Consider the following 27,258-nt stretch of genomic DNA (forward strand, 5'->3'; position numbering starts at 1 on the left):
TAGGATCCACAAAAGTGATACTTGATGATCTTGACAAGGTAGGGTATTGAGTACGTCATAGACACTCTCTTAGAACCGTTCGAGGGCTATGAAAATAGTGGCCATACGTTTCTACCAAATAAGCTGGAATCATTATGTATGAATAGCTGATCATAACTAGCAGATAGAGTACGAAGGGTAGAGATACCACAACATTAAAAAATCTAAACTCTTAGTGAAATACTTATGGGATTATGCATTACAAAATAATAACAGTCATCAAGAAAAATTTCTCTTTCCTGATGAGAGCATTATTCTAATCACTGAACAAAGGAAATGTAATTCTCATGGGAAAGTCAAATGGAACCTTCAAGGAATTTTACAATTTTTCAACATATAGTTAACATACATTGAGAGTAATGAAAACAAATCCATGAATATCACTCAGAGGAGGGAAAATTGACACTCTTAAACAAAATTTAAAATCTTTCAGAAAATCGCTATAGTTTAAATGATATATACGAAATTTCTGGGAATGAATACTGATGTTAAGTTGAACACATACCAGTATGTATATGATCTTCTGTCTAGTGCACGACAAGCAGACTTAATCTTTTTGCAGATGACATTAGCATTATAATGAGTTCAAACGTACATGCAGCAAAAAAGAAATGATACACAATTTCTTAATAATATGACTGATTAATATTATGCGAATAGCTTTATACTCAATTACAAAAGGCACACAACACTTTCAGATCTGCACAGCTGGGGTTTTTACACCAACGATAAGTGTAACACATGGTGAGGGAGTAATAAACAGGTTGGAAATTTCAGAATAGTTCTATGTTCGCATTGACGAGATTTAAACTGGGAAAATCACATTTTTAATTCCTTGAACAACTTAGTTGAGTCACAGTTGCTCTTGGAATAATTGCAAATCTTGGGAAGAGACAAATCAGTAGTTTGACAGATTTTGCTTATTTTCATTTAATATTATCGAGTGAAACAGTGTTCTGGGGTAACTCATCTTTAAGATAGAAAGCCTTCAGTGGTTAGAAAGGTCTTGTAAGAATAATATGTGGTGCTCACTCACAACCATCTTGCATATATCTGCTGAAATAGTTGGACATTTTGACTACTGCTTCACAATATGATTCTTCCATCATGAAGCTTGTTGTAAGTAATTCACTACCGTTCAAAAGGAACAATGATTTATATAATTAAAATGCTGAAAGAGAAAATGTTAATGTGTGAAAGCTGGTGGGTAGGAATTACTAACACAGATCTCTATAATTTTTAAAAAAAGTTATGAATGTCATAGTGTAGCAATATTTACAAATTAATTTGTGATGTGAATGTAAATCACTCGTTCCTCATCATTACAATTTATTGTGCAACATTATCCATGGAACACGAAAGTAACTAATTACATAACTAACTTAACGTCTTTAAAAATATAGTGGAGAAACTCCTGTGAAGCAATGCATTCTTTACGGTGGAGCATTACTTAGATAACACGGAGTATAAGCTTATTAAAATTCCAAAGAAGATCAGTAGTAATGAAATGTATCATTCTGTAAAAATATAAGTCTAGGAAGCCTATATAAATATTTTTTCTTCCGTCATTTTGTTTCATCTGTCATATTTAATACTAAATGATAATACATTCAAATAATATATCTAATAGATGTACCTTTGCCACAAGAGAGCAAATTTTCGAGTATTGAAATTCAACAATCAAGTTTTGTGTCATTATGGTGAGAATGCCGATTGTTGGCATGATGATATATATGAGGAAATAAACAAATAATTTTATTTGATATGTGCACAGTATTGATGCTCCCATTAATTCGATTCATTAACCATGTTTCCCAAATATCGATTTCTCATGTAGTGAATAAATATTTTTGTAAAGTGAACAGATTGGCAAACCGACATTTTACGGCATGCACACGGACCTATTATGAATGTGCTTTATTCGGACTAGCCGAGAATTGCATCCCACACTGTATTCGAATTAGAGAGCCAGTATACACATGTTAGTGGCTGATTTGTTTACACTACTATACTAGTTGTATGGGTTCAAGCAACTGAATGCATTCCTGAGTCTACGCATAGTTATTATTCAACAACATTGATGTTTTGTAGAGTAATACGTTCCGCCGCGGCCACTTTCGCCGACTCACCTCGAGTGGCCAAGGATTTCGATTCATTATTGATATCAAGTAATTGTTGGCTCCTAATGTTGGACAATCTCATTACTCATCTACTCGTCATTTAATGTCCGTCAGCAGAGAGAAGAATTCACAGTTCACTACATTGTTGGTGCCTAGCGTGGGACTACTTCATCAGTGATCCGTTCGTCATTTCATGTTCGACAGGAAAGAGAAGGACTCTCAGTTCACACGAGTAATTTCTGGAATTTTATTTAATGCCAGAAAATAAGTTCATTACGGTTTTTGGGATCATGATTTACACATGTTTTAGTAACTGTAATGGATGAGTATATGAGAACAGTTTATTGATTTTGAGCTATACAGTAAATTTAATTTCATTACCTTCAACTCAGAAGTGCACAAGGGAGCTTAATAACTTTAACTACAACGCTTAAGTTCATTTGGTATAACAGATTAGGCTACTATGTGAAGACATGGTCATTTACACTATTTAAAATTTTGTTGACCAGGTCATTGTGCTAAACATGACAGACACTCTATAATTTTTTTCTATGAGACCTTATACTGAATCTCTTTGTGGTGCCCAAAATGGAAAGAAGAATGCCACCATCATCGTCCTGATGTCAGTTGATAATGTGCCTCGAGTGAATGTATTATGTACTGTAACAGTTCTGGTACTAAATGTAACTGGGTTTTCTCTTTTTATGCTAGTCAATTGTCAGGATGAGCATTACTGCAAAGGGCATTTGATTCTAAAGCATTATGTCAGGGTGAAAATACTAAATAAATTAATTTTTCTCTCTTAACAACATGTGGCAGGGTGGGTTCTTCCTTGGCTCGGGCATGAGGTCGAATGAAACATCATTTTTACATGAGATAACTTTTATTGCAAGTTTCGTACAACTGTTTCCTTATTCGATGTTCTGGCTCAGAAAACGACAGCTGTGTCGTTTGCGAAGACTTCTGCTGCGGCAGCGGCAGCGGCGGCGTCTGATTACGCGTGGCAGTGTGTATCTCGTGTCGCCGTCTCGCCCAGCTGACTGGAGATGCGCAGCGCGAGGTGGCCCGTTTAATTATTGCGAGTGAAGTCGTGCATTAGATGGTGATACCTTGGATGTGGCGTCCCAGTGTTTCTCTTCTCTAAGCGGCCGCGTGTATTGTGCGTCGGCCAGCGGAGCGGCGCGGCGGAGGAAGGTCAGTGTCCCGGACTCGAACAACGGACTCCCGCCTGCCAGTCTTCGGCTGTCAGATCTTCATCCCAGCTCACAGGTGACTGCTGATGTGAGGCCGTCTCCTTCCCGTCCTCACGAGTCACCCGGGTATGCAAAAATCAGACTTCAAATACCTTTTAACTTCTGTCTTCTGGCGCCGAGGCTGCTGCTTGCTATTCCATTACAGCGGCGGACTTGGTGCGTCTGTGCATGGTGTAATCTCCTCTTGCACGACGGTCTTCAGCACCGAAACTGACTGAAAACTACTGCTACTCTTCTCTTCTTCCTTCGTCTGTCAGGCTCACTGCGTCTCGCGTATTTATTCACTTCAGTTTACTGGAGGTGAACGACTTCACGCTCATCTCCTCTTCTGTCACGTTGAAAAGCTTATCGAAGAATCTTCTTAACGTCGGTCATTGGCTCTTGGAATGTAGGCGAGGGCCTTTGATCACATGTGACGACTGAGAAACACGTGAGCCAGACATTGCCTCTTCTGTCACGTTGAAAAGCTTTTCGAAGAATCTTCTTAACGACGGTCATTGGCTCTTGGAATGTGGGCGACGGCCTTTGCTCACATGTGACAACTGAGAAACATGTGAGCCGGTCGGGCGATGCCCTGACGGCTGAATCGACAGCGTCCGCTTATGTGGAACTTGCTGACTTTATGGTCATTGTCTCTTGTGCTCTGCTGTTCTGCCCACTGTTTGCCAGTGTGTAATTCTTCTAAACTAAACTAAGTTTTTCATTTATATTCTAATTTCTACTTCACTTTGATTTCACTAATTTATTTACTTAAGTACCTCTCAACAGTACAGTGATTGGTGCAGAGAAGCGAATCAACAGTGTAGAACTGGGCTTTTATGTTAAGAACCAATCTCTTTGCAATAACCAATGCCATGGAGGTTTAAACACTGGACTCATATTCGGGAAGATGGTGGTTCAAATCACTATGTAACAATTACGTCATTAAGTGGTCAATAGTACTGCATAATGTTGTGCAATATGTTTGCCAGATCATTGTGAGAGGGAGAGGGTGGGTGTCGAATATGACACAAAACTTCCAGCGTGGCACCTTGGTGATGCGTCATTGCGTCAAAAACATAAAAGAACGCCATAGGCGGAGCTGTGCTGTAATATACATAATCAGACAAAATTTCCGTGGCGTTGATTGGCTGAAAAACAAGCAACCAATTCCATAACCAGTGTCGCTGGAGCTGAAGGACAGTGAGGCGAGGGAATCCATCATGAGTCGTCGTGTGTCGATCGTAGCTCCTGCTCATTACATGAATCACACTCATTGCGCCGATCATGCCATCTGTAATTAAAGAAAGAGTTATTATCGATGGCCTCCATTATCAACACGTAGGAAGCGGCTTCTTAGCGATTGTATTTTTTGTATACATTATAAATTCGCGGCCTGTGAGTGTAATATCGTGCGTGTAAAGTAATCTCTTGATTCTGTTTGCAGAGCAAACTGGATATCATTGTGTTTAGTGTAGTGTATATGACGACATTAGTGGATAAATGAAATTATATGGCATCCATTTTAAATCATGTACCTTCTCTACTGACCAAACTGTATCAGAGAATTCCATTCACATCTTAGCATTGTAGCTATACCTCCTGATCCAGATCTGGAAAATCTATGAGCAGTGATTTCACTGCAGCAAAAGAGACATCATCTGCAAGAAGCTGGTCAGTGAATTTCAGATCAACAACTGAAAGACGTGATGTTCTTATATGTGTCCAACGACGACCCCATCGTGTACAATTGCTCTAGTACTAAATTAATAGAGACTGATATTGCTCTTCCCATTCAAGTAGAGTGTCACATTTGGCATCCCTTGCAGGGTTGGATAAATATCGACATCCTGGGAATCAACTGCAGAAAAAGGGAGATCGCCTGGAAGAAACAGGTTAGTGAGTTTCAGAAAACAACCACGAGATGTGATGGACTCGCATGTCTTCAACGACGACTGCACCATACACAGTTGCTTTTGTACAGATAAAGACCGATACTTGTCCTGCCAACGCAAGAGGAATGTCGTAGTTACTATCCATCATATGTACACTTTACGAGATTTCCCTAAACCGGTGAATACCAGTGTTGTTCCTTCCTCAGTCCGATATTGCATCCTGCCTCTAATGAATTAGTCGCCCACTACATGCTATACCCTGATGTTCCTTTCTTCATTCTTTGCAAGATTATATAAATGAAATACTTTTGTATGGTAAGGATAAACGAACGATATTTCTCTATTTTCAGTGGGCTGGTGTTGTTTTGGGGAGGATGGAAGCTGTAATCCATATCATGATATAGATTTTCTGCATTTTTCGTACATTACTTGAGGAAAATGTCAAAATGGTATGAACTATAAGGCTATCGCCACCGCCAACTACACGTCCCATCCTCGTCAAACCAGACCTCCAAGCATTGGTAGGCCTGTATGTGAATTATATCGTGTTCTTAAACTGGAATACCTCGAAGTATGGTATAAACTTCTTCTTGATTTTTTCTGGTCTTAAATCTGTGTCTTCATGAAGTCGGCATATTATGTGCATTTGGCAATATTAGCTATAAGCACATTCAAACTGGCCGGCATACCATCTCCCGTCGTCAATCCACTGAGCGGATTGGATCCGGGGCCATTGCAAATCCCCAGACACCGGAAGTTGCGTCAAATACTTGTGGCATTCCGGTCGGGTTATGTTGAGGTCTACCTAAGGTTTATTTGAAACTGCATCAATACAAGTCCCCTCTAATAACGTAGAATCAAAATTAAGATGGGTAGTGCTCATGTACCCGGCTCTGCTGGATTTTCTCGTGGAAACTGTCTCGTACAAAACCTATTATGTCACGGCGAATAAGAAGTGGTTCTGACTTCGAATACATTTTAATGAAACTGAGGATAATTGTTATAAGATATACCAAACCTTGAATCAAATATGTAAATGCACCTGTGTGTCTGTGTCTGTGTGTGTGTGTGTGTGTGTGTGTGTGTGTGTCGCCCATGAGCCACGGATCTCACCGCGATGTGTTGACTAACAAGTCTCAACGATATAAACAGACATATCCATAATGTTGTCAAAACAGAAGGGCACCGATGTAGAGGTAAGGCTAATCACAGTGCTGTAGATGCGACTCACCCTTATCCGTAGATGCAGGGGCTACAGACTGGATCATTGACTGATCTGGCCTTGCAGTAGCAGCCAACATGCCCTGCTGCGCTGCTGCCGCGAACCGCTGAAAGCAGGGGTGGGGGAGTGGGGGGAAATAGCTAATTTCTTTTTATTTCTTTCCACAGTCATGCAGTCCTACTGTATAGCTTAATAATGCTGGCATCCTCTTGGTTAAAATATTCAGGAGGTAAAATACCCCCCCCCCCATTCGAATCTAAAAACGAGGACTACTGAGGAAAAACAAACTGACATTCTATGTGTCAGAGCGTAGAATTTTAGGCCCAGTAATAGCGTAGGTAGCTTAGAGAGTTTACAAAGGGAAATGGATAGGCTGAAGTTAGATATAGTGGGAATTAGTCTATTTCGACGGCAGACAGACCGGTGTTTCTGGCCAAAAGAGAAACCAAACACCGGGAATGCAGGACTGGGTGTAATAATGAATTTAAAAAATTGGAGTAGATGAAAGCTAGTATGAACAGCATAGGAAACGCATTGTCATTTCCTAGATACACAGAAATCCAACACCCACCATAGTAGTGGAAGTTTATGTTCCACATTTATATGCTAAAGAAGCGATTGAAAGAATTTATGCATGGTAAAGGAAATCATTCAGATAGTTAAGGGAGACGAAAATTTAACTGTGTGTGTTTTTGGAATTAGATAGAAGGGAAAGGAAGAGGAGAAAGAGTAGCAGGTGAAAATGGACCGAGTAAAAGGAATAAAAGAGGGACTTAACTGGTAGAATTTTGCACAGGCAATAGTATAATCATCGGAGCACTTGATTAAGAATCATGAAAAAAGTTTGTATATGTGGACTAGCAGAAGACCGTGGAACGTTTCAGAATGATTACTTTGTGATAAGACAGAGATTTCGGAACCAGATTTTAAATTATAAGACTGTTTCAGCAGCAAATGTCGACTGTGGATTAAAACGAGGAAGCTCCATAAATGTGGGAAATTAACGAGATGGTACCTAGATAAATTGAATGAACCGAAGGTTGTCGAGGGTTTCAGAGGGACCATTAGGCAACATTTAATTTTAGCAGTGGACAGTGATACAATAGAAAACGAACAGGTAGCTTTCAGAATATAGTAACGAAGTCAGCAGGGGAGCATATTGGCAAAAAGTTAAGACCTTATAGAAATCTTTAGATAACACATGATATATTGAATTTAATCGACTAAAGAAGTAAGTATAAAAGTGCAGCAAATGAAACTGACGAAAGTAAATACAGTCGTTTGAAAATTAGACTGACAGAGAGCACCAAACATGTAAGTATGATAGGGCAGAAGATGACTACAATCATTCAGAATCATGAATAACTAGAGGAAATATGGATGCCGCCTAAAGGAGAACTGAGATGTTCGGAGAAAACCGAAGCAGCTGCATGAATATCAATTGTGCAGGTAGAAAGCCAGTACCAAGTAAAGAAGGAAAAGCTGATAGGTGGAAAGGAACATAGAATCCAAAACAAAAAAAAAACGACGCACCATGAAGGAATTATCCAGATGGGGCGGAAATCGATATATGTGATGCACGTATAAAGAGAAACAAATGATTAAAACTTCAGAAAGGTTGGATAATTTATTCAAGAGAAGGAACTTCAAAAACTGAACAGGTCAATAACGCATTGGCCTTAAGTCCTCAGTTTTCTGACTGATTAGAGGAGGCCTACAACGAATTTAATTCCTCTGCCAACCGTTTCATCTCAGAGTGACAATTGCAACATACATTCTCAGTTCTTTGCTGGATGGATTTCAGTCTCTGTCTTCCCCTACAATTTTCACCCTCTGCAGATCCCTCTAGTACCGTGCATAATATTCCCTCGTCTATTAACAGATGCCCTGTCGTCCTTTACCTTCTTCATGTCGGTGTTTTCCATGTATTCCTTTCCTCATTAATTCTCTGCAGAACCTCCTCTGTTCTTACATTACCAATCCACCTAAATTTCAACATTCTTCTGTAGCCCCATGTCTCAGATACTTCGATTCTCTTCTGTTCAGGTTTTCCTACGGTCCATGTTTCATTGTCTTATAAAACTTTCCTAATTTGCTTTTTATTTTCTGTTTGCTCCGTCCATCATGGCTAGTTTTGCTACCTAAAGCAGAATTCCTTGACTTCGTCTACTTCGTGACCTTCAATTTTGATGTTAAGTTTCTCGCTGTTTTCATTTTTGCTACTTCTCATTACTTTCGTCTTCCTTTGGTTTTCTTCCAGTCCATTTTTTCTGCTCATTAGTCTTTTCATTCCACTCAACTGATCTTTTCATTCTTCCTCACTTTCACTGCCGATAGCAATGTCATCAGCGAATCTTATCATTGATGTCCTTTCACCTCGAATTTTAATCCCTCTTTCGAAACTTTCCTTCATTTCCATCATTGCTTGTTCGATATGTAGGCTGAACAATAGCGGCAAAAGAGTACATCCCGGTCTTACACCCTTTTTAATTTGAGTACTTCGTCTCGGTCTTGCAGTCTTATTGTTCCTTCCTGGTTATTGTACATAACGTATATTTCCCGCCTTTACCGGTAGCCAACACCCATTTTTTCTCAGAATTTTGAACATATTGCACCATTTGACATTGTGGAACGTGACTTGCTTTTTGTCGATTTGTATGGGTGACATTTTTCTGAAACTCTCACCCACGCCACACACCAACATGAATAGTTATTTTGTTGCCACTTTCGCAAATGATTTTATAAATTCTGATGGAACATTATCTATTACCTTCGTCCTATTTGATCCCAAGTCTTCCAAAGCTTTTTTAAATTCTGATTCTAATGCTGGCTCCCCTATCTCCTCCCTGTTGACTTCTGTTTGTTCATCTGTGATGTCATTAGAGAAGTCCTTCCCCACATAGAGGTCATCATTGTACTCTTTCTACCTATCCGTTGCATTTAACAGTGGAATTCGCATTGCACTCTTAATTTTACCACCCTTGCTTTTAATTTCACCGAAGGTTGTCTTGAGATTTCTATATGATGAGTCAGTACTTCTGACAAACATTTCTTTTCCATTAGTTTCATGTGTTTCATGCAGCCATTTAATCTTAGCTTCCCTGAACTTCTATTTGTTGTGACTTGTACTTATGACTACGCCTGAAAATTTTTGTACTTCCTTCTTTTGTCGATCTACATAAGTATTTCTTCTGTTAACCACGGTTTCTTCACAGTTACCTTCCTTCTACCGCCCATTTTACAGATTTCCAGTCCTCTTCAGCTGAACTGCCTGCTGCGCTACTAATTATTGCAGTATCTATAGATTCACAGAACGTCAAACGTATCTGTACATTTCTTAGTATTACTTTAACCCGCTTCTTTGTGCATTGATTTTTTCTGAATAGCTTCTTAAACTTCAGCCTACTCTTCATCATCAACAAATTGTGGTCTTCTCCTGGTGAGCCTTACAATCCAATATCTGATTTCGGAATCTCTACTTGATCATGATGTAATCTCATTGGAATCTCCCTTTATCTCTCAGCCTTTTCCTAGTATATTTCCTACTGCTGTGATTCTTGAATTGAGTATTCGCTATTTCTGATATTAATTACAAAACTCAATTAGCCTTTCTCTCTCTCTCTCGTTCCCACTACCAAGCCCATATTGCCCCGTATACCTTCCTTCTACTCCCTCACCTACAACCGCCGGCCAGTCCCCCATGGCTAGTAGATATTTATCTTCCATAATGTACTGAATTACCCACTTAATAACCTCACATACATTTTCTATCTCTTCAACTTTTGCTTGCGACATCAGAATGTATAACTGAACTATTGTTGCCGGTGATGGTTTGCTGTCGACTCTGATGAGAACAACGCTATCACTGAACTGGTCACGGTAACTCACTCTCTGCCCACCTTCACAGTGAAATCTACTCCATTTATACCAGTTTCTGCTGCTATTTATGTTTCCCTACGCTTAGCTGAACAGAAACCATCGTGTTCTTTCCCCATGACCCCACAATATCTAGAATGTGTCTCTGCATTTCCCTTTTCACATTTTCTGGCTTCCCTACCATGTAAACTTCTGTCACTTAATGTCCAAACTCGTGGAACGTTACACTTTCGTTGGTTATTCAATCTTTTACTCATGGTCACCTCCCCTTTGACAGTCCCCTCACACAGATCCAAGTGGGGAACTAGACAGGTATCTTTTACCAACGTAGAGATCATTATGACACTTTATTAATTACAGGCCACGTGTCCTGTCGATACACATTGTTGTTGTTGTTGTTGTGGTCTTCAGTCCTGAGACTGGTTTGATGCAGCTCTCCATGCTACTCTATCCTGTGCAAGCTTTTTCATCTCCCAGTACCTACTGCAACCTACATCCTTCTGAATCTGCTTAGTGTATTCATCTCTTGGTCTCCCTCTACGATTTTTACCCTCCACGCTGCCCTCCAATACTAAATTGGTGATCCCTTGATGCCTCAGAACATGTCCTACCAACCGATCCCTTCTTCTGGTCAAGTTGTGCCACAAACTTCTCTTCTCCCCAATCCTATTCAATACTTCCTCAATAGTTATGTGATCTACCCATCTAATCTTCAGCATTCTTCTGTAGCACCACATTTCGAAAGCTTCTATTCTCTTCTTGTCCAAACTATTTATCGTCCATGTTTCACTTCCATACATGGCTACACTCCATACGAATACTTTCAGAAATGACTTCCTGACACTTAAATCTATACTGGATGTTAACAAATTTCTCTTCTTCAGAAACGCTTTCCTTGCCATTGCCAGCCTACATTTTATATCCTCTCTACTTCGACCATCATCAGTTATTTTGCTCCCCAAATAGCAAAACTCCTTTACTACTTTAAGTGCCTCATTTCCTAATCTAATTCCCTCAGCATCACCCGACTTAATTAGACTACATTCCATTATCCTTGTTTTGCTTTTGTTGATGTTCATCTTATATCCTCCTTTCAAGACACTGTCCATTCCATTCAACTGCTCTTCCAAGTTCTTTGCTGTCTCTGACAGAATTACAATGTCATCGGCGAACCTCAAAGTTTTTATTTCTTCTCCATGAATTTTAATACCTACTCCGAATTTTTCTTTTGTTTCCTTTACTGCTTGCTCAATATACAGATTGAATAACATCGGGGAGAGGCTACAACCCTGTCTTACTCCCTTCCCAACCACTGCTTCCCTTTCATGTCCCTCGACTCTTATAACTGCCATCTGGTTTCTGTACAAATTGTAAATAGCCTTTCGCTCCCTGTATTTTACCCCTGCCACCTTTAGAATTTGAAAGAGAGTATTCCAGTCAACATTGTCAAAAGATTTCTCTAAGTCTACAAATGCTAGAAACGTAGGTTTGCCTTTCCTTAATCTTTCTTCTAAGATAAGTCGTAAGGTCAGTATTGCCTCACGTGTTCCAGTGTTTCTACGGAATCCAAACTGATCTTCCCCGAGGTTGGCTTCTACTAGTTTTTCCATTCGTCTGTAAAGAATTCGTGTTAGTATTTTGCCGCTGTGACTTATTAAGCTGATAGTTCGGTAATTTTCACATCTGTCAACACCTGCTTTCTTTGGGATTGGAATTATTATATTCTTCTTGAAGTCTGAGGGTATTTCGCCTGTTTCATACATCTTGCTCACCAGATGGTAGAGTTTTGTCAGGACTGGCTCTCCCACGGCCGTCAGTAGTTCCAATGGAATATTGTCTACTCCGGGGGCCTTGTTTCGACTCAGATCTTTCAGTGCTCTGTCAAACTCTTCACGCAGTATCATATCTCCCATTTCATCTTCATCTACATCCTCTTCCATTTCCATAATATTGTCCTCAAGTACATCGCCCTTGTATAGACCCTCTATATACTCCTTCCACCTTTCTGCTTTCCCTTCTTTGCTTAGAACTGGGTTTCCATCTGTGCTCTTGATATTCATACAAGTTGTTCTCTTATCTCCAAAGGTCTCTTTAATTTTCCTGTAGGCGGTATCTATCTTACCCCTAGTGAGATAGGCCTCTACATCCTTACATTTGTCCTCTAGCCATCCCTGCTTAGCCATTTTGCACTTCCTGTCGATCTCATTTTTGAGACGTTTGTATTCCTTTTTGCCTGTTTCACTTACTGCATTTTTATATTTTCTCCTTTCATCAATTAAATTCAATATTTCTTCTGTTACCCAAGGATTTCTACTAGCCCTAATCTTTTTACCTACTTGATCCTCTGCTGCCTTCACTACTTCATCCCTCAAAGCTACCCATTCTTCTTCTACTGTATTTATTTCCCCCATTCCTGTCAATTGCTCCCTTATGCTCTCCCTGAATCTCTGTACAACCTCTGGTTCTTTTAGTTTATCCAGGTCCCATCTCCTTAAATTCCCACCTTTTTGCAGTTTCTTCAGTTTTAATCTACAGGTCATAACCAATAGATTGTGGTCAGAGTCCACATCTGCCCCTGGAAATGTCTTACAATTTAAAACCTGGTTCCTAAATCTCTGTCTTACCATTACATAATCTATCTGATACCTTTTAGTATCTCCAGGGTTCTTCCATGTATACAACCTTCTTTCATGATTCTTAAACCAAGTGTTAGTTATGATTATGTTATGCTCTGTGCAAAATTCGACCAGGCGGCTTCCTATTTCATTTCTGTCCCCCAATCCATATTCACCTACTATGTTTCCTTCTCTCCCTTTTCCTACACTCGAATTCCAGTCACCCATGACTATTAAATTTTCGTCTCCCTTCACAATCTGAATAATTTCTTTTATTTCATCATACATTTCTTCAATTTCTTCGTCATCTGCAGAGCTAGTTGGCATATAAACTTGTACTACTGTAGTAGGCGTGGGCTTCGTATCTATCTTGGCCACAATAATGCGTTCACTATGCTGTTTGTAGTAGCTTACCCGCATTCCTATTTTCCTACTCATTATTAAACCTACTCCTGCATTACCCCTATTTGATTTTGTGTTTATAACCCTGTAGTCACCTGACCAGAAGTCTTGTTCCTCCTGCCACCGAACTTCACTAATTCCCACTATATCTAACTTCAACCTATCCATTTCCCTTTTTAAATTTTCTAACCTACCTGCCCGATTAAGGGATCTGACATTCCACGCTCCGATCCGTAGAACGCCAGTTTTCTTTCTCCTGATAACGACATCCTCTTGAGTAGTCCCCGCCCGGAGATCCGAATGGGGGACTATTTTACCTCCGGAATATTTTACCCAAGAGGACGCCATCATCATACAGTAAAGCTGCATGCCCTCGGGAAAAATTACGGCTCTAGTTTCCCCTTGCTTTCAGCCGTTCGCAGTACCAGCACAGCAAGGCCGTTTTGGTTATTGTTACAAGGCCAGATCAGTCAATCATCCAGACTGTTGCCCTTGCAACTACTGAAAAGGCTGCTGCCCCTCTTCAGGAACCACACGTTTGTCTGGCCTCTCAACAGATACCCCTCCGTTGTGGTTGCACCTACGGTACGGCTATCTGTATCGCTGAGGCACGCAAGCCTCCCCACCAACGGCAAGGTCCATGGTTCATGGGGGGGGGGGGGGGGGGGATACACATTACGTGTCATTAATGCAGTGGTTGTCATTCCCTTCAGCATACTTATCCCGTTGATCATTTCTGATTCTTACGCCTTTTGAGGGCAGTTTCCCATCCCAGGGGCAAAAGATTGCCCCGAAATTCTCTCCGCTTTTCCGCCCTCTTTGAAAAGGATGTCAGCAGATCGACGGTAATTTCTTACGCCGGAACTCTTCGGACGCCAGGCCTGACGACTTTTATTCAAAATTTAAACACTGGCATTGTCCGAACCCGGGAACTTGGACGTTTCGATTACTAGTTCAAATGGTTCAAATGGCTCTGAGCACTATGGGACTTAACTTCTGAGGTCATCAGTCCCCTAGAACTTAGAACTACTTAAACCTAACTAACCTAAGGACATCACACACATCCATGCCCGAGGTAGGATTCGAACCTGCGACCGTAGCGGTCGCGCGGTTCCAGACTGTAGCGGCTAGAACCGCTCGGCCACCCCGGCCGTCCGATTACTAGTCAAAGACACTACGCTTTGACCATGGGTGCTAAACTGGCGATAATGCAAGCTGTTATTAGGTTTGGCATTGATTAAAAGAGTTGTTGTATGTGCTCCTGAGGAATATCGTGCCAAATTCTGTACAACTGGTGTTTTGGATCTTTGGAATCCCGAACTGGTTGGAGGCTCCTGCCCATATTACTCCTAACGTTCTCAATTGGGGAGAGAATCGCCGACCTTGCTGGCCAAGGTAGGGTACTGGAAGCACGAAGACAAGCAGTAGAAACCCCTGCCATAGGCGAGCCTTTCCTTGCTGAAATGTAAGCCCAAAGGGGCGTAGAATGTTGTCGACGCACCGCTGTGCTGTAAGGGTTCTGCAGTTTCAAGGAAAGTGCACCACAGACCATCACTCCAAGCTGTCGGACAAGATGACGAGCGACAGTCAGGATGGTAGCCCAGTGCTGTCTGGGGCATCTCATACACGAGTTCTCGGTGCTCAGTCAGAAGCGAAACCCATCGTTAGTGGCAGTTCTATGTCATTCCATGAGATTCCGGGCCATATGTGCCACACACCACCGGAAACGGTCTTGTTAGTGCACAGAGGTCAATGGTAGTCGACACAATGGACGCCGCGAGTTCTGCCCCCTTTCTGTGAGTTGCCAATTAGTGGTCCCTATGGTCACTGAAGCACCAGTTGGCTCGTCGGATCTGTGATGTAGATAAATCCGTGGTTCTGAGTGCCTCTCTGACAACTGCTTGGTCCTCACGTTCTGTCGTCTCTATAGGTAGACAGCTTCCTTCTTGACGCTTTGTTCGGGCATGGTTCACCCAGTCCTGCCAATATCGTCCAATAGTGGCGTCCCACCAGCTCAAATGCTGAGTGATTCGCCTATTACAACAGCTGGCTTCTTTGATTACACGTCCTCTCTCAAACGCTGACATCTGTGTATATCGTTCACGCTCCTTTCTGAAAGGCATCGTCACTGTCCAGCGGAATATACGGAATGAAGTTCGACGATACTTTGTGCCCTGGCATCCATATGTTCCCTGTTTACTATCCCTGTTACTTGCACGGTGAAAGTGCACTGCAGCGTCACGAATTCATGCTTGGTTACGAAAGTTTACAATTTTGCATTTTTCTGTATATACCTTTATGAATATCAGTTTGAGACCAGTTTATATAACGTGTTGCGTCGTTCTTCTTTCTTCCTTTTTTGTGTCTTAAAGCTTATATAGGGTCTCTATAACTGTAACAAGGTTATAAAAATGGAAACTAACGTATGTGAAGATAAGATGCGAGATAAAATATTGCGGGAAGACAGTATTCCTCAGTCACTGAAATCCTTGGGAGAACCAACTATGACCAAACTATTCCACTCAATGTGAAATATACAGGGTGGACATTAATATAATCGACAAACGGCATGAATAGGTTCCGGACTGAAAATGGAGGGGAAAAGGTCCTATGAACATGTGTCCGGAAATGTATCGTAACCACGGTACATGGCTATGACGAATGAAATTTCCTTTGATCATGTGCCGTGTCTGTAGCCTGCAGATGACGATTGCGCAAAGACTGTGTCGTCGGCAAAAACGATTGATGACAGAAATCATATAATCGTTATGGTCTGGTGAGAAAACCATCGACAAAATCATCCCCGTAGAAGGAAACCCGATGTTGATAATCCTTACACTCGTTGCAGGATACACATAATCGTACGTTGGCTTACACCGTGTTGACGAGCCACTTGTCTGTAGCTTGCACTAAGGTTAGTCTCAATATTCTGTATAACCTGGTCCTCCAAATCTGGTGTACTCATATTCCACCGCCTCGCTGCACGTTCGTCTGTCTGAAAGGACTCATGATGACACAAACTCCCAAAAATGGCATGAAATGTTGCGTGATGCGGTTGGTGTCTGTGAGGGTACTTGTTCTGGTACAGTCGTGCTGCCTATCGACCGTTTCCATCTGCTTGGCCGTAGACAAACACCATCTCGGCATGTTCCCGACATGAATACCGGACTATTCTGCTGTTTCCAGTACAATACGTCAGTCACACTGCCAGCTACATGCAAGGAACCCACGTGCGTGGTCAGAGGAACTGTCATTTGTCAGCGCCATCTACAATGGCAACGACGCTTTTCCGGACACATGTTTAAAAAACCTTTTATACTCCATTTAGCGACAGGAATACGTCCCTGTAGTTCATCGGTTTTATTTTTTGCTTTATAAGAAAGGGGAAATGCCCTCAGACATAAAAAAGAATTTAGTACTTCCAGTTGCAGAGGTGCTGATATCTGTGAATACTACCGAACCGTTACTTTAATACGACATGGTTGGAGAATATTAACATTATGTATTCACAGAAGAAAAAAAAAGTGGTAGAAGCGGGAGATCAATTTGAATTCCAGAGAAACGTGGGAACGCCGTAGGCAATGTTGGTCTTGCTTCATTTCTTCGATGACAGATCGAAGAAAGGGAATCCTACATTTACAGCATTCAGTGATTTAGAGGAAGTTGCTAAGACTGTTGACTGGCGTACACTGTACGAAATTTTGAAAGTAGTGGGAATAAAGTACACGGTGCCAAATATTATTTGGAACTTGTACAGAAACCAGAAGGCACTTGTAAGTGTTGAAGGACAAGGAAGCGAAGAAGTAGCTGAGAAGGTAGTGAGACAAAATTTTTGCTTATTCCCGATGCTATTCAGTCTGTACATTGAGCAAGAAGTAAAGAAATTAACGGAGAAATTTGGAAAGGGGATAGAAGTTCACGGAGAATAAATAAAAACTTCGAGGTTTGCTAAGGACATCGTAATTCTGTCAGGGAGGTCAAAGACTGGGAACAATTGTTACGGGGGGAAAAGTTTTTCTGGAAAAGCGAAAGTTTGTGACATGTAATACAAATTTAAATGTTAAGAACATTATCCTGAAGATGTTTTTGTGGGGTTTAGCCTTGCGAGGAAGTGAAATGCAAACTATAAAGCAGTTCAGGTAAGAAGAAGGTAGAAGGTTTCGAAATAAGATGCTCCAGAAGAATGCTAGTGACTATATGTGCCGATCGAATTACTGATGAGGAGAAATTGAATAGAATTAGAGAGAAAAGATATTTACAATACAACTTAGTAAAAGAAGAGGTTGGTTGATAGGAGACATCCGGCAATATCATGAGGTAGACAGGTTCAGAAGGATGTCGGTTTGCAGTGGAGGCTTGCACACCATTGTTAATCCCGCCTAGTGCAGGAAAGGGGCTCTGTCCGTGGATATTCATAGTAAGTTGACACAACTGTATGGCGACAAATGTATATCCTTTCAACTTGACAAAAATGGTGCAGGGAGTTTAGTGCCGGTCGGAAGCAGGTCCACGACGAAGAGCAGAGTGGAAGATCCTCAGCTTCGGAGGCTGTTATCGAGACGGCCCAACGCGAAGTTCTTCAGAACAGGATTACCGTCCGTGAACTTGTTTCTCGGATTCCTGAGAGTTCTTACGGTGTAGTTGAAAGAGCTTTGGCGGTAAAACTGGGCTATCACAAGCGCTGCGCTCGATGGGTACCGCATACCTCGTATGCTGACAGCAGAACACAAGGAGAGGTGCCTTCGCTGTGTTCGCCAGTATCTTCAAAAGTGTCAAGATGATATGGATGATCTATTGTTACGGGAGACGAAACGTGTGCTTTATTTCACTCCCGAAACGAAAGAAAAATTCAAAGAATAGCGTCATTCAGGTTTACCAGTCGCAAAGAATTTCAAAATATCCGCTTTATGGCCATTGTGTTTAGGGATCGTACGGGGATACTGGCGGTCGATTTCATGGAACGTGGGGCAACACTCAACTCGGATAGTTATTGTGAAACACTACGAAAACGCATGCGAGCTATCTAGCACCGTCGGAGAGGACGACTGACAGAAGGTATAACACTGCTTCACGATAACGCACGACCTCGTGGGATTAGCCGAGCGTTCTAAATGCGCTGCAGTCATGGACTGTGCGGCTGGTCCTGGCGGAGGTTCGAGTCCTCCCTCAGGCATGGTTGTGTGTGTTTATCCTTAGGATGATTTAGATTAAGTAGTGTGTAAGCTTAGGGACTGATGACCTTAGCAGTTAAGTCCCATAAGATTTCACACACATTTGAACATTTTTGAACGACCTCACGTCTCCCGCCAAACCCAGGGACTTTTGACAAACCTTGATTGGACTGTTACGCACCATCCACCTCACAGTCCGGACCTCGCACCTAGTGATTTTTACTTGTTCCACAAGTTAAAAGAACACTTGGTGCCCAACGCTTCTGAATCGACGACGAAGTCAAAGAAGAGGTGAAACTCTTCCTCAAAGGACTATCGGCAAAGTTCTACGATATGGGGATACAGAAATTGGAGCACCGTCTACAAAAGTCCATAGAAAAAGATGGTGATTATGTAGAAATATTGAGTTGAGTTTTTTCTTTCCAAAGATGTAAATTTTTATGAGAATAAACAATGCTGTCTATTTGTAAAAAATGAAGGCAATCTCACTTCTCGATCAACACTCGTACTAGCGTGGAGAGTTGGATCAAGCCACTTTTCGAACTGAAGATCACAAAAGCAGCAAGACGAACGCTGATAAACTGAATACAAGTAAAAAAGTTCAGTTGTGGAAAGGGACAGATGATTTCACACAGTTTTCTTAAAACAGTGAAAGGTGTGTAATACGTTACATCAAGATAAATTTTTATTACATTAAAATTTTAGTTATACTCTACAAACAAGTTTTCGTCTAAAGAAAACGATTGTGGATAGATCGAGAGCTTACAATAGATATTAGACTGGCAAAAGTTGTGGATAATATCAGAATGAGATTTTTCACTCTGCAGTGGAGCGTGCGCTGACATGAAACTTTGTGCAAATTAAAATTGTGTGCCGGACCGAGACTCGAACTCGGGAACTTTGCCTTTCACGGGTAAGTCCCGAGTATGAGTCTCGGTCCGGCACACAGTTTTAATTTGCTAGGATGTTTCAGCGTGAATAATTCATTAGCATTACGTTACAATGTCAAATATCACTGTAAAAGAGATCCACACGTGACTAATTCTTTTACTACAACTTCTGCTGCTGCTGCTAACACTACTACTTACTGTTTCGATGGTGACGCTACTTTACCCAACGCGAAAACAATTAGGGAGTTTCAGTATTGGTGCAATTATCAATAGATGTTTGTACTCTCTATCATTACTTGTGGCCACTGTCAGTAACACTATGTTGAGAAACTCGATTATAGGGTGGCTGCACACAAGAGGTTCCTTATGTTTCCTTTTTTACTAGTATATGTTCGAAGGTTGTAATATTCATATCTTTTACAGGAAATATTTGCTCCATTACACTTCTGAGAAAACCTTAAGACGAGTCACTGGCAAACATTATGGACGATGCATTTGCGGATGGCTCGCAATTAAATAGTTAGCCTGTCTCAAGTGAACAGAATCAACCTGAGATGAATCGAGAATTTTGTTCGTAATTGCAACATTTATCAGAAGAGAGAAAGGTGGCGCTATAGTTAAATAGTTAGATTCGCATTCAGAAGAGAGAGCTTCACACCTCCGTACGCGCATTTATATTTAGGTTTTCCATGATTTTCCTGAAATGATTCAGACAACTGTCGATACGCTCCCACTGGAAAGGTCATTGCAAATTTATTTATCCATCTTGGCCTATGTGAGTTTCTGCTCTTTCTGTGCTGACGTCGTCGACAAGACGATATGCCCTGAGCGCCCTTTCTTCTTCGTTTGCGGTTAGAAAAAGAGGAACTATTCATTGATTGTCAAGCTACATTCTTCCTTATAGGGAAAGTGAGAGATTCGTACGTTCAAAACCGAGCGAGGTGGCGCTGTGGTTAGCACCCTGGACTCGCATTCGGGAGGACGACGGTTCAATCCCGCGTCCGGCCATCCTGATTTAGGTTTTCCGTGATTTCCCTAAATCGCTTCAGGCAAATGCCGGGATGGTTCCTTTGAAAGGGCACGGCCGACTTCCTTCCCCATCCTTCCCTAATCCGATGAGACCGATGACCTCGCTGTCTGGTCTCCTTCCCCAAACAACCCAACAACCCGTACGTTTAAACGAACTGGAGCACAAGTTTTATTCCTATATACGAACAGTTCAAAATGACATAAGGATTTCCAGTATACATGAATTATACACTGTGATAGTTCACCTTGACAGAAGGAGGAAATTATGTCTTCACATGGAATGCAGTGTCTGTAAAACGGTTCTGCGAAAGCCGCTATTCCCAGTCCTGGAAAAACTTAAAAAGAAGCTTGCCTTCTGAAGGGTGCAACGTCTAAGACAGTTACATGAGTATTTTTTCAAAGAGGAGTCCATGGACATCACTGGACCTTTGAGTGCAAGAACTGGTAATTTCGAATCGTTTACAGTGTTGATGGTTTGTCTTATAATTATAGTTATAATTATAACTTCGACTCTACTTGCAAACCTGGCTGTTCAGCTGCATACGAACAGAAACTATTAAAGAAGTTTGTATGAATAGGAACTATGAAAGTTGTTTGTATTTGCCCTAGCTGCAGCTTTTTGAGGTTCACACTAATTCTTTACTCACAATTTTTCTGCTCAGATTGTACGTAATTTATTCCAACATACACGTTTCCGGCAGACTGCTCTCACCACATCAGTGCCTTAAAGAATCAACTTTTCTTCATGGATATGATGACGACAGTCTGCAGGAATGTGTAATTAAAAGGAATAAAGTGCCGCCTAAAAAGAAAAGAAAAAGAGTTTAAGTGTATCATCGCCACGCACTTCTGGAAAGACTTTCTGTTTCCGATCACCACAAAAAATTTCCATCGTCCCTCCAAAACCGACCAACATTTGTTGTATTCGAAAACTCAAAAATCAATATGATCACGCCCTACAGATGGACTCAGCATCGCTGTTCTCGAATCAAGTCTTGTAGATGTCCTTTACGTTGTTACATATGCCTTTGGGCTACAGTTACTGCACTATTAGCCTGTATGCTCCCATGTTACGCAGATTTGAGTAGTTGAAAACGTGAAACTTATTGTTTTTCAAAAAGTAATTTGCCTTCAGAAAGTCAATGGACTTAAACTTCCATTCACGAGAGAATTTCTTTAACACACTAAGAAATAAGAGTCTGTTGCGTTAGTAACTGTCATTGGTCTATATTTCAAAACAAGGACGTACGGTTTGTGAACTTTTTTCTATTCGACACTCTCAGAATATGTGTAGCAAACGATAGAGAGGCGTATTTACTTACCTGGAACCGGAGATCTCCAACTGGCGGTTCGGCATATGGAATGCCTTCAAACATAAACATGGCTTTGTCTGTGAAAGTTTTTGACACCTGACCCCTCAAAGTGCCTTCTTGTATTTCCACTGTTACATACTCTTGGGCCTGCAACAAACGTAAAGAAAAATAAAAAAATTGTTACAGAGGGCAGGATGCGGAAGGTTACTAATAGCGGAAGTTCTACTTTAAGGTATATCGAGATGACTATATAATTTAAACCTGTCACCAAGCTACAAGGAAAAGGTGGGAACATACTTCTTTCAAGGAATGAAATTAGAAGATAAAAGTAAGATCTCACAAAATAAAGGACGTGGGATAAAATTTCCAAGGTGATTGTTTTTTGCAAGTTTATCTGATACGTTGGTGCTCAGGTCCAGTGTTTCTGTTTTTCATGTAGGTATTCCCGTTGCTATGGGTTTATTTATTACTGACATTTTTATTGTAATTCACTATTGCTGCAGAGTTTACATACTGTCATTTTATCATTCGGAGACAGTGAGTGGAGCTGTGGACAGTAGAAAGTGGAGAAATCGGAATATTCCCGTCATTTTCTTTTGTTTGGTTTCGGTAGAGGGCTGACAGTAGCAGAGGCAGCCAGAAACATTTGCATTGTGTGTCGGGATAATGTCATCGAACAGATCAAGGCAAGGAAATAGTTTTCTCGCTTTCAAATGGTTCAAATTGCTCTAAGCACTATGCGACTTAACATCTGAGGTCATCAGTCCTCTAGACTTAGAACTACTTAAACCTAACTAACTTAAGGACATCACACACATCCATGCTCGAGGCAGGATTCGAACCTGTGGCAGTAGCGGTCGCGCGGTTCCAGACTGTGGCGCCTAGAACCGCTCGGCCATCTCGGCCGGCTTGGAAAGTTGTTGAGAAAATATGAAATCAACTCATTTGAACACTAATGTAAATCCTTGAATTCTTTCTACACACTGTTTCTCTTCTGGTATTACTCGTACTATATTGATTTTTGAGGAAGAATGAAACAGGAAGGAAGCAACATTAGGGTTCAAGGTTCCGTCGACTGCTAGGTCATGAGAGTCAAACTTGAAGTGATCCTGTGGCAAGGATGGGTAAGAAAACTAACAGTGTTTTTTTCGAGGGTATCATCCTAGAATTTACCTGGAGCGATTTAGGGAAATCACAGGAAACCTGAATATGAATTTCCAGACGCGGATTTCAACAGTCGTCCTCACTAATGCGAGGACAGTGTGGTAACTGCTGCACCATTTCTCTCGGTGAGGAATAGCAATTAGCCCATATTGGTAAAAGTAAAGAACACTAATGTGAAAAACAATTTTGGAAGCTACGAGCAGTGCTCAATAAGTAATGCAACACATACTTTTTCTCGGCTGAGAGAATGTTGAATATGTTGTGGGACAACGTGGAATATTTCCGCATCAGTCCCTATAGTTCCATGCAGTTCTGATAGATGGCGGCGCTGAATGTAGCCTTCAAAATGACGTCTGTAACGGAAGGGCGTTCCAGCTGAGCATAACCAATGAGCCTCTTTTGGTGGAAAACCATAGCATCTTAGATCTTCACAGGCGCTTGCTGAATGTCTACGCACACCTGACAGTGAACAAAAGCAAGGTGAGTCGTTGGGCGAAGAGTAGTCATCATCGTGCAAACCTTTCCGATCTCCTGCGCGAAGGCCGTAAACAGCTGGAACGAGCGGACACTCTCATACGACATGACCGACGGATCGCACAATCCGAAACCTCGCTGCCCAACTGGATGTCTCTGTTGGTAGAGTTGACACACGCGTCCACCAGTTGGGGTCCCCAAGGGTGTGAGTCCCTTGGTTCATCGCCGCCTGACAGAAGATCATAAGGAACAACGAAAGGTCATGTGTGAGGATTTTATGGCTCGTTACGAGGCTGATGGTGACAATTCTTTGTCGAACATCGTCACAGGTTAAAAAACACGGGTTCGACATTTCGAACCGGAAACATAATGGCAACCCATGGAGTAACGCCATACCATCTCTCCTCCGAAGAAAGAGTCCAAACCCACACACTCAGCCAAACAAGTCACAGCGACGGTATTCTGGGAGACTGAAGGGGTTATTCTGTTTGATGTCCTCTCTCATGGTGCAACGATCACATTTTAAGTGTACTGGGCTACCCTCAGCAAATCGAAGAACCGATTTCAGCATCTTCGCCATCATAGAAACGAAAACTATGTTCTTATTCTTCATGACAAAGCAAGGCCTCACCCAAGTCTGCGCATCCGATGGGAGCTCAGAAAACTTCATTGGACTGTTCTTCTTCATCCACTCTACAACCCGGATCTCACACCTTTCGATTTCCATCTGTTTGGCCCACTGAAGGATGTACTCCATGGGAAGCAGTGAGTGGATAATGGGGATGCTATTGATGCAGCAATACGTTGGCTCCGACATCGACCAGTAGGGTGGTACAGTGCGGGCATACAGGCCCTCCCAGTAAGGTAGCATGAGGCTCTCGTACTGAACGGAGATTATGTTAAAAATAGTATTTTTTAGCGAAAAGAGTGGGGATATTATTGTGTTCTGGAATCCTGAATAAAACCAGACTGCTTTCAGAAAAGAAATATGTGTTGAATGTAAGCTCCTCCTATTCTGACATGTGTTGTTAGAATGAGAATTTGAAACGTATTTTTCTAATTTAGAAATGTAGCCTCACCATATAACGTTTTCTGGGAACGTTTTTCTTTTTTACCTTTTTGGTCCACGGAATTATGCAGAACAAATAGGTTTATTCATTTTTATATTGGTTTGTTACTGATAGTGAAATAAGCTACTTCATTACGTGCAGTGTTGGGGTTTCTTATGTAGGTAATGACCTACTTGTAATCTCAATAATTTCACTTTACCTACTTCTTAGATTTCACTGTCAGAACCGACCTTCTACTGTACCTCTTCATAATATAATGTTGTGCAGATAGAGTTGTCACTAATAGATCATAGATGTCTAAGAGATCAGTAACTGTATAGTCTACTCTATCATTGTGCTGTGTGCGTCACTCTGAAAATATTATGAGTTCAACAGTTGCTCATTGCGCGAACTGCAGTTGCAACTTCTGCGATCCTCATTAGGTAAAATGGAATAACAAGGAATTCAGACATAGTTCTGAAATAAATGTAGTCAGAAATATGTATTAGAAAATTAAAAATAAGCCTCCTGATTAACTTAATTCATTCCATTTAGACATTAAAAGATCAAATAGATTAATAAATTATAAGATTTTTTCATAAACATTTCCAGCCGCATATTGTAGGGAACGGTTTAACGTCCAGTCGAAAAAGAAGTCATCAGAGACGGAACACAAGCTTCCAAAGGAACTGCCCTGGAATTCGTCTTAAGAGATTTAAGGATATCGCGAGTAACTTAAATCTGTATGGTCGTACGTGTATTTGAACTTGTCGAGTGCATTGCGATGCGGGTAATTCACTCTGTCTGTAGTTCGCCTGCAGTAACTGCTACTTTTGTTGTACATGCTTCGAAATTGAACCGTACCTGGCTTCGATATGATATGAAAGCGAGATATAACGTTTGCCTGTGTAGCTAAGGGGCTGCAGCCCTCGCATGCCAACCGTGAGCATGCAGCTCCCTACCAAGCCGACTTTAGGGCGATGTGCGTGAGCCTTCACACAGTCGTTGACCACCAATGACTAGAGGGTGGCCATCCCACGACAAGTACTGTCAGTCATGAAAGAAATGGACACAAAGAGCAAGAGCCGTAACAGTATCGTTTCGAGCGAGTTTGTGCTGGTAGTCCATCAACTTACATTCCGCAGACATACGCCGTTCGGATTTGGTGGAAGGTGGTCCTCGATATTGACTTGTTATTTTTGTCTACAGAAATCACAGGCAAAGCGGAATTCTTGAGGCGTATGGACTTGTTTGGTGATCTATAAGTGTGGACTCTATGAGCTACTGTTGGGAGGTAGCGACTATACCGTAGTGATCGTTACGCTATGTGTTTCAGTGAAATAAGTGGTTGTTCAACCGTCGTAAGTTTCATTAAGAAATACCAAGAAAGAAGGAAGTAGAAATTCAGAAATACAGAAAAACAAGTCGCTGAAGAATGAAATAAATAGGAATTGAAGGTGGGTTAAGACGGAACGGCTGTATGAAAAACGCGAAGGAATCGAAAAAAAGGGTTTTCGAAAGGACTGACCCAGCAAATAGAAAAGTCAAAATAACTTTCGGTCAAATCAAAATTATAGGTGGTAACATTAAGAGCGCATGGGAATTCCATTGCATAATGCAGAGGAGAAAGCAGATAGGTGAAAAGAGCACATTGAAGGCCTATATGAGGGGGTAGGAAATGTCTGATGTGGTAGAAGAAGAAACAGGAGTCGATTTAGAAGAGACAGGGGATCCAGTATTAGAATCAGATTTTATCCGAGAGCTTTGGAGGATTTATGGTCAAATAAGCAGAAGGGACAGATAACATTCCATCAGAATTTCTAAAATCACTGGGAAAAGTGGCAACAAAACGACTATTCACGTTGGTGTGTAGACTGTATGGGTCTTGCTACATACCGTCTGACTTTCGGAAAAATATCATCCACACAATTCCGAAGACATCAAGAGCTGACAAGTACGAGAATTATCGCACAATCAGAGTAACAGCTCATGCATCCAAGGTTATGACAAGAATAATATGCAGAAGAATGGAAAAGAAGACTGAGGATTGTTAGATGATGGTCAGTTTGGCTTTAGAAAAGGTAAAGGCACCAGAGAGGCAATTCTGACGTTGTAGTTGATTATGGAAGCAAAAGTAAAGAAAAATCATAACACGTTCATATGATTTGTCCACCAGTAAAAAACAATCGACACTGTAAAACGGTGCGAGATGTTCCAAATTATGAGAAAAATAAGCGTAAACTGTAGGGAGAGACGATTAATATACATATATACATTAGTTCAAGAACCAGGAAGGAACAATAAAACTGCAAGACCAAAAACGAAGTTCCCGGATTAAAAAGGTTGTAAGACAGGAATGTAATCTTTCTTCCTTACTGTTCAATCTGTACATCGAAGAAGCACTGATGGAAATGAAAGAAACGTTCAGGAGTAGAATTAAAATTCAAGGTGAAAGGGTATCAATATACGATTCGCTGATGACATTGCTCCCCGAGTGAAAGTGAAGAACTATTACATGGTCTGCTGAATGGAATAAACAGTCTAATGAGAACAGAATACGGATTGAGAGTAAATCGAAGAAACACGCAAGTAATGAGAAGTAGCAGAAATGAGAACTGCGAGAAGCGTAACGTCAGAATAGATGAACAGGAAGTAGATGAATTTGAGGAATTCTTCTACCTAGGGAGCAAGATAACCAGTAAGGAGCAAGGAGGACATCAAAAGCAGACTAACTGGCACTAGCAAAAAGGGCATTACTGGCCAAGAG

The 27,258-nt window shown here is 41.3% G+C and overlaps 1 protein-coding gene across 1 annotated transcript in view; it reads right to left on the reverse strand.

Moving 5' to 3' along the window:
- Nucleotides 1–27,258, reverse strand: part of LOC126456060 (acetylcholinesterase-like) — a 194,746-nt gene that overhangs the window by 72,037 nt on the left and 95,451 nt on the right. Inside the window, exon 4 of the mRNA XM_050091815.1 lies at nucleotides 21,814–21,951. Within this exon, the coding sequence (XP_049947772.1) occupies nucleotides 21,814–21,951 (138 nt within the window). The remainder of the gene's footprint in view (nucleotides 1–21,813; nucleotides 21,952–27,258) is intronic.

This window comes from Schistocerca serialis, chromosome 2 (assembly GCF_023864345.2).
Source record: "Schistocerca serialis cubense isolate TAMUIC-IGC-003099 chromosome 2, iqSchSeri2.2, whole genome shotgun sequence".
Classification (NCBI taxonomy): domain Eukaryota; kingdom Metazoa; phylum Arthropoda; class Insecta; order Orthoptera; family Acrididae; genus Schistocerca; species Schistocerca serialis.